Source organism: Cydia fagiglandana, chromosome 4 (assembly GCF_963556715.1).
Source record: "Cydia fagiglandana chromosome 4, ilCydFagi1.1, whole genome shotgun sequence".
Classification (NCBI taxonomy): Eukaryota; Metazoa; Arthropoda; class Insecta; order Lepidoptera; family Tortricidae; genus Cydia; species Cydia fagiglandana.
The window spans coordinates 22984858-22996198 of NC_085935.1; the positions used below are offsets into that span (position 1 = coordinate 22984858).

Sequence of the window (11341 nt, forward strand, 5' to 3'; positions counted from 1 at the left end):
CAGAAGAAGAAGTGGCCGGCATAAAGCTGCCCTTTTCTACTCGTAGTCAGTCGGGCGGCCTAAGTTCTATCTCGGTCCTGCCCTGTGCACAAGACAATCTTTCTGCGGCAGCGCTGTCTCAGCGAGTGCAGACAAGTCTGGATGCAATATCCTTGGTTGCCAAAAACTCCGGCAATTTGAAAGGCACCTTTGTAAAGGCCCTGAAGGACGCGGCAGTGTCAATTAAAGAGACTTTTGAGTGCCTACTAGAGCGCTCTACTTCAGAGGAGACGAGGCGTCTGCAGGTGCAAAACGATAGCCTGCGTGCTCAATTGACTGATCTCAAGGCTGAAATGGCCCAGCTGAGAGCAGACTTTCGGGAACAATTCAAGAGACCGGTCCCGGCTCCCTTAAAACCAACGGAGAATACACAGACAACTAGCAGCTCTAGCAAGGAGGATACAGGGTCTCTCAACTTTGAAGACATGATGCGTATAATGACAACAAAGATTGGGCTGATGTTGGACGCGAGACTGGGAGCCTTAGAGTTAGAGGGCAGGCTGCTGCCAGCCCAACCGATGCGGCCCCCGCTGGCTGCCGACTTGAGACGTCAAAATGAGAGGGTCACCTCCCATTCCCAGGAACTTGAACCCGCTCCCGAGCCGGTTCCAAAACAAGGTCCTCCAAATTTGACGGAGGAGCCTAGGAAGGGGCAGAAGAAGAAAAAGAAAAAGGCCACCCTTGCAGCAGTTGAAGCTGCAGCGGCTCGCGCGCGCTCGTCATCTATGCCTCGGTCCTTGCCTTCAGCTCCCTTGGCCATGGATAAAGCATGGAATAAGGCAGTCGCAGGGAAGAAAAATAACAAGTCGGTAAACCCTCCCTCTGTTATTCAATCTCAGCAGGGGAATGAAGCGCAAGCTCAACACCAGGGGCAGGCTCCACCACGGTTGCAAAGACAAGAGGCTCGCAAACTGCGACCACCCCGATCCTCTGCTGTGGTTTTGTCCTTGCAGCCGGAGGCTGAAGAGCGGGGACTAAGTTATAAAGAAGTGTTAGCTACAGCTAAAGCAAAAGTAGATTTGGCGGGTCTAGATATACAGTCGATCCGTTTTAAAGTTGCAGCTACAGGCGCCAGACTCCTGGAGATACCGGGGGCCTCCAGTGGGCCAAAGGCGGACAAACTCGCTGAAAAACTCTGCCAGCTATTCGATTCCGAGATGGTCAAGGTGTCACGGCCTACAAAATGCGTGGAATTGCGAGTATCTGGCCTGGATGACTCTGTGTCTGTGGAGGACGTCGCTGCGGCGATTGCGCAGGCCGGCGGATGTGCGGTCCAGGAGGTAAAAGTGGGAGAAATTAAATCGGACCCCTGGAGCCTAGGTTCTGCGTGGGTTCGTTGTCCAGTCGCTGCGGCCAAAAAAGTGGCTGGAAAGGAGAGACTGCTGGTGGGCTGGGTGTCGGCGCAAGTCAAGTTGCTGGAAGCGCGCGCCCAAAGATGTTACCGGTGCCTGGAGTCGGGCCATGTTAGGGCGCAGTGTCCTTCTGAAATTGACAGGTCCGGTCTGTGCTACCGATGTGGCCAGGCGGGTCACAAGGCGAGAGATTGCTCGGCGACGCCACACTGCACTGTCTGCGCGGTGTTGGGAAAAGACGCGAATCATAGGACAGGAAGCAAGAGCTGTACTGCCCCACCCAAGAGACCGAAGACAAAGGCTGGCGATGGCTCCCGGGCCTCCTCGCAGCCTGTCCGCTCGCCCACTTCGACTGTGGACGAGACTCAGGGGGCTTCTGGTATGGATACAAACTAATATGGCCATCAAATTTCTTCAGACGAATCTTAACCACTGCGTTAGGGCTCAGGACCTCTTGTTCCAGAGTTTGGCGCAGTGGTCAATAAATATAGCAGTGGTAGCGGAGCCATACTCTGTTTCCGCTCAAGCGGGATGGGTTGGGGACCTGGATAAAACTGTGGCCCTTGTGTCGCGGGGCACTGCTGGCTCCCCACCTTTTCAAGGCGTCATAAAGGGTCATGGTTTTGTGGCGGCAACCTGCGGAAACATTGCAGTTGTTGGTATCTACTTCTCTCCCAACGATAATTTGGCAGATTTTGAACAGTTTCTCGTATCAGTGGGTGCTGTTGTTAGGCAGTTGCACCCTACGCCTGTTTTAGTAGCCGGAGATTTCAATGCAAAGTCTAGGACTTGGGGGTGTCCAGCGACGAACCCGAAAGGCGCAACTCTGGAGGAGTGGGCGGTTGCCACTGGCTTGGTGGTCATTAACCAGGGATCAGAAAATACGTGCGTGCGGCAACAGGGTGGATCTATCGTGGACATAACATTTTCGAGTGTCTCCCTGGCGCGCCGTATTCAGGGATGGGAGGTCATGGTGGGAGTGGAGACGCTGTCAGATCACCGGTATATCCGGTTCGATGTTGACCCACTGATCTCAAACAACGCAAGGCTGAATGGCCCAGTCAGGACTGGCCCTAGGTGGGCGCTCACCAAACTTGACCGGGAACTTCTGAAAGAGGCAGCGATCGTAGAGACGTGGTTGTCTGTTCCAGATGAAGCTGTGGTGGTAGAGTCCGAAGCGTCCCAAATTCGGGAGGCTATGGTGCGAATTTGTGATGTGGCGATGCCTCGAGCCAAGTCTCTACCAAATAGACGATGTGTGTACTGGTGGACATCCGAGCTCGCGCAAATGCGTCGCTCCTGTGTAGCTGCACGGCGTCGGTATTTGCGTCAAAGAAGGCGCAGGCAGCGAGATGAAAACGAGGAACGCCGTTTATATGAGGCCTATAAGACGTCCAAGCAGGAGTTTTCTGTCGCTATCGGACATGCAATTGAGGCGAGTCGTGCTGAATTCCTGGAGACCTTAAATAATGATCCGTGGGGAAGACCCTACAAACTCATTCGGAACAAGTTGCGCCCCTGGGCGCCTCCGCTGACTCAAACACTTCAGCCGGAGCTTGTAACGCGCGTAGTTGCTGGGCTTTTCCCTGAAAGGTTACCTCACCAGCCGCCTATCATGGCACCGCCAACGGTGGGGCTAAGAGAGGAGGATATCGTTCCTCCAGTTCTTCCCGTCGAGCTGGCCGTGGCGGTTTACCGGCTGCGTGGCAAGAACACGGCCCCAGGGCCTGACGGCATTCCGGGCCGTGCATGGGTCTTGGCTATGGAAGCGTTAGAACCGAGGCTGCTGCGTCTTTTGACCGCTTGCCTGGAACAGGGTTGCTTCCCGAAGGAGTGGAAGTCTGGGAAGTTAGTGCTGCTAAGAAAGGAAGGACGACCGATAGACTCTCCGTCTGGTTACCGGCCGATAGTTTTGCTGGACGAGGTGGGCAAGCTCTTTGAGCGAATAATCGCTGCACGCCTCATCAAGCACATGGATAGTGAGGGGCCGGACTTGGCCGACTGCCAATTTGGGTTCCGCAGGAACCGGTCAACTGTCGATGCTATTCTACGGGTCAAATCAATGGCACACGAGGCTGTGACGCAGGGAAACGTCGTCTTGGCGGTGTCATTGGACATCGCTAATGCTTTCAACACCCTGCCCTGGAACACAATAAAAGAGTCATTGCGATACCATCAGGTACCTCTTCACTTGTTCCGCATAATTGAAAATTATCTCAGTGAGAGGTTCGTCACCTGGCCTGGGCAGCAGGCATGGGGGGAGAGGGCAATGTCCTGTGGAGTCCCGCAGGGGTCGGTCTTGGGTCCACTCTTGTGGAATATAGGTTACAATTGGGTTCTAAGGGGGGAAAACTTGCGTGGGGTCAACGTCATCTGTTACGCCGATGATACGCTTGTGACGGCCAAGGGTCCCAATTACCGTGATGCAGCCATATTAGCTACAGCGGCAGTTGCCCATTGCGTGGGCAAGATCAGAAGTCTGGGTCTTGAGGTGGCTCTAGCGAAGTCTGAAGCCATATGTTTCTATGGTCCACGAAAAGCTCCCCCAGCTGGGGCGGCTATTGTGGTGGGAGGAGTCCCGATTGCCGTCATGCCATCACTGCTCTACCTTGGTGTTGTGCTCGACAGCAAGTGGAATTTCTGTGCGCATTTTGAGCGCCTGGCACCCAAGTTGTTGCGCGCCGCATCTGCCCTTGGGCGTATACTGCCAAACCTGGGAGGGCCAAAGACTTCATGTCGTCGCCTCTACATGGGTGTGGTGCGATCGATGGCACTCTATGGTGCCCCAGTTTGGGCAAATGCTCTCAACAGGCAAAATATCGCTCGGTTACGCCGGCCGCAGAGGGCAATAGCTGTAAGGGTTATAAGAGGATACCGTACGATAAGCACGGAGGCCGCGTGCGTTCTAGCCTGCTCTCTGCCTTGGGATTTGGACGCGAGGGTCCTCTCGACCCTATACCAGTGGCGCGGAGAGGCGCGAGACCGGGGTGAGGTGCTGGCTCCGCAGGAATTGAAGAAGCGGCGTGATGAGCTGCAGCAGGAGGCGGTTGATGAATGGCAGCTGCGGCTGGTTCGGCCTAGGGCGGGCATTCGTACCATTGAAGCTATCCAACCTAATCTCCATGAATGGATTGGAAGGGATTTTGGGGTCTTAACTTTCCGGCTCACGCAGGTGCTGTCCGGGCATGGCTGTTTTGGAAAGTACCTGCACGAACAAGCCAAAAGGGAGCCGACCCCGGGTTGTCATGAGTGCGGTGCACCAGAAGACTCCGCCCAGCACACACTGGCGGAGTGCCCGGTCTGGGCCGTGGAAAGAGAAGACGTAATTGCCTGTATTGGGCAAGACTTGTCGCTGCCGACCGTAGTGCAAGCTATGCTGTCAGGCGGTGAGGCGTGGCAGTCTATTCTGGAATTCTCCGAACATGTCATGGCTGGAAAAGAGTCGGCGGAGCGCGAGCGGGAGATTCAGGCTGAGGCTGACCCTATGCGCCGACGTAGAATGAGACGCAGGCGTGCTGCGCACGACAGACGCTTGCCACCTTAACATAGACCTCCGGGTGTCAGATACGGGGGCGTTTGACACCCATAGGAAAGAGGTCCTCGGGTAGGAGGCGTGGAAAGTGTTCGGATACGCCCTTAATGGAGGTTTTACCTGGTGATGGGTCCTGAGGGACAGTTGCTGGCGGAGTTGTGGATGAGTGACGCCGCGTGCCCGTAACTCCGCCCTTAAGGCACCGAGGCGACAGACAGGTGGTTTTAGTGGGTAGACCGGATTCTCGTGGGAGTCCCACATAACCACTCGGGTGTCCCCGTTCGCCCGGGTGGTATGCGTAATGCATTTCCCCTGTATAAAAAAAAAAAAAAAAAAAGGTTAGGTTAGGTTAGGTTAGGTTAGGTTAGGTTAGGTTAGGTTAGGTTAGGTTAGGTTAGGTTAGGTTAGGTTAGGTTAGGTTAGGTTAGGTTAGGTTAGGTTAGGTTAGGTTAGGTTGAGGTAAAATTTGAGAGGTAGAAGTGAGGGAGTTTTGCGAATTTTTGTGGCTAGATAAAGTTAATTGAGTACTATTTTATACCGTTGTTCTTTTCCAGCTTTTCCCTTGATTTCTATACTATTTTCAATTTCTTTCACTTTACATATAAATTCACTATTTCCCTTCAGGCACTTTTTCACTTTGAAAAATTCACATCTTCGTTTTCTTACTTTGTTCGTTTCGTGTGTTAATCTTGTAATTGGGTCCGCTTTTTGCTTTACAAGGAGCTGTTTGCCCCATATCGATCCGACTTGTGGTTCGGGAGATAGTGGGGTTCAAAGTTCACACTTTTAGTAAAAAGTTTACCCCATTTGCGGTTGACGACGTTAGGAGATTTCACTTTTAAAAAATCATATCTTCTGTTCTTTTGTAAATAAATTCTTTCTGGTAGGTTATTTAGATTAAGCTAATTGTAAGGAATTCAAATCCGTTTGAATTTTATTTTTAGGGTGTATAGTTTAGTAGTTATTAATTTTTTAAAGGATTGCTATTCCAAAATTTCAGGCGTCGATAAACGCAAACATAAGTTGGTTTTTGTGTTGGAAATTTAATAACTTGTAAAATATTAAATATTTTTAGTGGGAAAAATATTAGTAGATAGCACATACTTAGAGCTATTTTTAGACCTTGGTTCGAGATCTGTAGCTCAACCAGGAGTGACGCTACAGTCCGTCGCATAAAATAATTTTAAGTTTGTTTTTGCTGTTTTGGATCTGTTGCGACTCGCACTTGACCAAAATAGTTAGGTTAGGTTAGGTTTTTGGGTTTTTCACCTTTTTTGGGCGAATTCCACCCATAAGGGGTGGTTTTCGCGTGGCAAATATATGGATAACCCCGCGAAGGGGTTGAATCCGGAGGGGGCTCCAATCATGGGGCCCCATAAAGGGGCTTTAGGGGCGGGTTCTCCGACCTCGCCCAACAAGGAGGAACCTATGGAGGGCCAGGACATGGCCGAAACCGCCTCCAACAAGAGGCCCCATGAGGGGAACCAGGACCTGGAATATGAGGCTCACATTGGGAGCGGGCCTAAAATTAGCACCGCGCTGAGGGGTAGGGCCAAGGCCATGGTGAAGAAAGCCTCCAAAGGCCACTTTACTGGCCTGGCAGCAGCCAAGGCCAGACTGAGGGCCCATAAGGACGACTTCCTCTTGGAGGTGCTGGACAGCCAGGAGGGAAAGGGAGTGGTCCTCCCTTTTCCCCCCCTCCAGACAAGGTCCCAGGGGGACAACAAGAGGGACAATAAGAAGAAGGGGGATAAGGAGCCGCGGAGGCTGACCCCGTCCCCGTCTCCAAGTCAAGAATTGAGAGAACGCAGCCCGCCCCCATACACAGGGACGGACTACATCGATATAGTGCGGGAGGCGACCCAGATTGTACTACAGGCTGCCGGGAAATCCGGCAACCTAAATGGACAAGTCTGGGGCAAAATGAATCAAGCCTGCCGGGACATCTTGGCGGCCACTGACTGCCTGGCAGACAGAGAAGAGGGTGAGGAGTTGCGAGCCTTAAAGGCTGATAATAAGAGAATGCGGGAGCAACTTGCCCAATGTCAGGCGGAGATGAAGGCCCTTCGTAGAGCCTTCTCTGAGAGGGAGACCCAGCCCCTAGCACAGGCCCCGACGGCTCAATTTGACCAGTCCCCGACGGGTTTCGCTGAGGCCCTCAAGGAGGCCCTCAAGGAACTGAAGGAGGACCTGAAGCGGGATCTCACAATTACTATGGGAAACATGATCTCGGCCCGCACGGGCTATTCCCCTGAGCCGGTCCCCCGCCCCCCTCTCGCGGGGGACAGGAATAAGACGACTGCGAGCCAGCCCATACCCCAGCCGGAACTTCTCTCCGAAGTGCCCTCAAGGGCAGTGACACGTGCGCCACCCACTAGGCAGCCTAAGGCCCCTGCGGCTCAGCCTTCGGCACCAGCGGCACCAGCGACCAAGAAGAGGGCTAACTCTGCTCCTAGGCAGAAAACGGTGAAGGAGCCCAGTGCCTCCCCACCCTCACAGCCGGCAACAACAACACAGCAGCCTGCTGAGTCTTGGACGCAGGTTGTCAGAAAGGGCAAATCTGGCAAATCCGCCAAGCCTTCTTCCCCCCCTGCCACTCCGGCCCGGAAACTGGCACCTGCGGGCCCACGAAAGCTGGTTGTGCCCTCTACGGCTGCTATAGTGGTGGCTTTGAAGCCGGAGTCTGAGGCGACATACGCCTCAATCATGTCGAAGGCCACCACATCGGTGAATCTTGCTGATGTGGGTCTAGAACACGTCAAGGTCCGTAAAACAGCTGCTGGAGCCAGGATAATTGAGGTGTCCGGGTCGGACAATGGCAGGGCGGCTGACGAACTCTGCCGAAAAATCACGGATGTGATTGGAGAGGAAGCCCGAGTATATAGGCCCACCAAAATGGCGGACCTACGAATTTCGGGCCTAGATGAGGCAGCCACTCAGGAGGCGATCGCTGGAGCAATCGCTAAATTGGGCGAATGCTCCCTAAATGAAGTTAAGGTGGGATCTATTAGGGCCCAATATAATGGGACAGGGTCGGCGTTGGCACAATGCCCTATAACGGCAGCCAAAAGGGTCACCGCAGCGGGTCGACTTCTAATAGGTTGGTCCTCGGCCCTGGTAGTGGCGCTGGACCCAACACCAATGAGGTGCTTCAGGTGCATGGGCACGGGGCACACCAGAGCACTGTGCCCATCACCAGTAGATAGGAGCAGCCTCTGCTTCCGCTGTAGCAGACCAGACCACAGGATGGCGGACTGCAAGGCGGAGGCTGCCTTTTGTTCGGTGTGCCATGCGGCCAAACGTCCAGCGGGGCACATAATGGGGGGCTTTTCCTGTGCGCCCCCACCAGCAAAAGGCAAAGAGGCTCTTCTGAAGGCCCAAAGAACCTCCCCAAAGCGTAACGCCGACCAACCGGCCTGTGAGGGACAAAATATGGATATTTAATGCCAGTACACCCACATCTGGACATCTTACAGTGCAATGTCAACCACTCCGCTCGTGCTCAAGATCTGCTCATGCAATTCACGGCGGAGTGGGGCATCTCCATAGCGGTGGTGGCAGAGCCATATTATGTTCCTCCCCAGGCAAACTGGGTAGGGGCCACAGACGGCAGGGTGGCCATGATGGTACCGGCGGTGGGTGACTTTCCACTCCTTACGCCAATAGCCCGAGGCCGGGGATACGCAGCGGCAAAATGGGGTGAAACTGTAGTCGTAGCGAGCTACTTCTCCCCCAATAAACCGCTTCGCGATCTTGAGCGATTCCTGGAAGAGATCGGAAATATTGTAAGGAGAGCGAGCCCCAGCCAGGTGCTCGTATTAGGCGATTTTAACGCCAAAAGTGAGGCTTGGGGCTCGCCCCTCACAACCCCAAAGGGAGCTGCCCTAAGGGATTGGGCGGTGGCGACGGGCTTGGCTGTCCTGAACCAGGGCAACGCCAATACATGCGTGCGGCGGCAGGGGGGGTCTATTGTTGACATATCGTTTGCGACCCCTGCCATTGCCGCGCGTATAACGGATTGGCGGGTCCTTGAGGAGGTGGAGACCCTGTCCGACCACCTCTATATACAAATGAGGGTCCACAATGCGCCGGTAGTCCCACCGATGCCCGGCCGAAGAAGAAATGGTTTCCCTAAGTGGACCATAACAAAGCTGGACCGCGAGATGGCGGATGAAGCCGCAATGGTTGAGGCGTGGAATAACCCTCCTCCAATAGCGCTAGGAGTAGATGAGCGTGCCTCACGCCTCCGCGAAAATCTGCAATCTATATGTGACGCAGCAATGCCACGCGCCGGACGACCTACAGCAAGGAGGAGGGTGTACTGGTGGTCGGAGGAAATCGCGGCCCTCCGTATCACCAGTAATGCGTGCCGCCGCGCATTCAATCGATGTCGACGGAGGAGGCATACTGAGGAGGAGGAAGAGGCAGCGTACCAGGCCCTCAAAACGGCAAAAGAGGCTCTCAACCTGGCAATCGCCAAAAGAAAGGATGAGGCGAGAGAGGAATTCCTGGCCACTCTAGACCGGGATCCATGGGGGCGACCGTACAAACTTGTACGCAACAAAATGAAGCATGCCCCTCCCATGGACTCCCTAGAGCCGGAACTCCTCACGCGAATAGTGGAGGGCCTCTTCCCGCCGGCGCCCGACTTTGCGCCGCCGGTAATGTCGGTCCCCTTGGCAGAACCGGTAGGTCCGATGGAGATCCCCGAGGTCTCCGACGAAGAGATGACGAGGGTAGACATCCGCCTAAGAGGATGTAAAAAGGCTCCTGGGCCTGACGGGGTACATGGGAAGGTCCTCCCAATCGTGCTAAAGCATCTCGGAAATCGGATTAAGGAACTTTTCAGTGATTGCCTTAAGGAGGGCCGTTTTCCGAGATGCTGGAAAGCGGGTAGGCTATGCCTCCTCAGGAAGGAGGGCCGCCCGCCGGACAGTCCCTCCGGATATCGGCCTATAGTACTCCTGGACGAGGTCGGAAAGATGTTGGAACGCATCCTCGCCGGCCGCATTCTCCAACACCTCAGGAACACCGGCCCGAACATCAGTGAGAGGCAGTTCGGGTTTCGGGCGGGGCTGTCCACGATGGACGCACTTTCCTCTCTGAGGGAATTTAGTGAAGATGCGGCGGGAAGAGGAGAGGGTGTCGTGGCGGTGTCACTCGACATCGCCAATGCTTTCGGCACCCTCCCGTATACTGTGATTAAGGAGGCACTTCGGTACCACGAAGTGCCTCTATACCTGAGGACAATCGTGGAGCACTACCTATCTGAAAGGGTAGTGCTCTACGAAATGAGAGGGGGCCGTCGCGAGCGCGAAATGGCCTGCGGTGTTCCACAGGGGTCAGTCTTAGGACCTCTCCTGTGGAACATCGGCTATGACTGGGTCATAAGGGGGGCACAGCTTCCCCGCATGTCCACCATATGTTACGCGGATGACACAATGGTGGCTGTGCGGGGAAGAGAATTGGGGGAGACCCTGCGGAGGGCGGCGGTCGCCACAGAATTGACGATCGGCCGCATACGCCTGCTTGGGTTAAGCGTAGCCCTCCCGAAAACAGAGGCAATAGTTTTCGGAGGGAAGAGATGGTGTCTGCCCGCCAACTTGACGATCCAAGTGGATAGAGAACCTGTCCAGGTCAAGGCCAATATCAAATATCTTGGCCTGGTCCTGGACAGAAAGTGGGACTTCAGGGAGCATTTCATCCGACTTGCTCCCCGAATTGTGGGCGCGGCTTCCGCCCTAGGTAGGCTGCTGCCCAACGTGGGAGGACCGAGAGCCCCATGCCGCCGCCTCTTTGCGGGGGTTGTTAGAAGTATGGCCCTATACGGGGCCCCGATTTGGGCGGACCGGCTATCGAATGATAACAAATCCCTGCTCCGGCGGCCGCAGAGGGTGGTGGCCCTCAGAATAATTAGGGGCTACTCAACAGTATCCCACGCGGCGGCGTGTCTCCTTGCTTGCACTCCTCCGTGGGAGCTCGATGCACAAGTCCTAGCGGAGAGATACGTGTTGAGGGCGGAGGCCAGGGCTCGAGGAGAGAACTTGGACCCAGAAGCCGCAGAGCGGGCAGACCGAGAGGCTAAGGACGGGCTCCGGGAGCTATGGGAGGCCGGCCTGGAGGACTCCCGCTATGGAACACGCACCATAGGGGCAGTCCTCCCTCACATGGAGGAGTGGTTGAAGAGGAAACACGGGGCCCTATCATATAGGGCAACGCAGGTAATGACCGGACACGGCTGCTTCGGTCATTACCTGCACAACATAAAGAGGGAATTAGGGCCCCAGTGTCACGAGTGCGGTGACCCTGATGACTCGGCCCAACACACCTTAGAGGTCTGCAGTCGTTGGGATGAGGAGCGCCGTACTCTAACGGCAGCAATAAGGACGACAGATCTCTCGCTGCACAGCGTCGTTGC

At 54.9% G+C, this 11341-nt stretch overlaps 1 protein-coding gene across 1 annotated transcript; it reads left to right on the forward strand.

Annotated features, from left to right (window-relative positions):
* Window positions 1-6288: 6288 nt before the first annotated feature.
* On the forward strand, window positions 6289-8367 carry LOC134664075 (uncharacterized). Its single transcript, XM_063520665.1, has one exon. The coding sequence runs from the start codon at window positions 6289-6291 to the stop codon at window positions 8365-8367; it is 2079 nt and encodes a 692-aa protein (XP_063376735.1).
* The last annotated feature ends 2974 nt before the right edge of the window (window positions 8368-11341 follow it).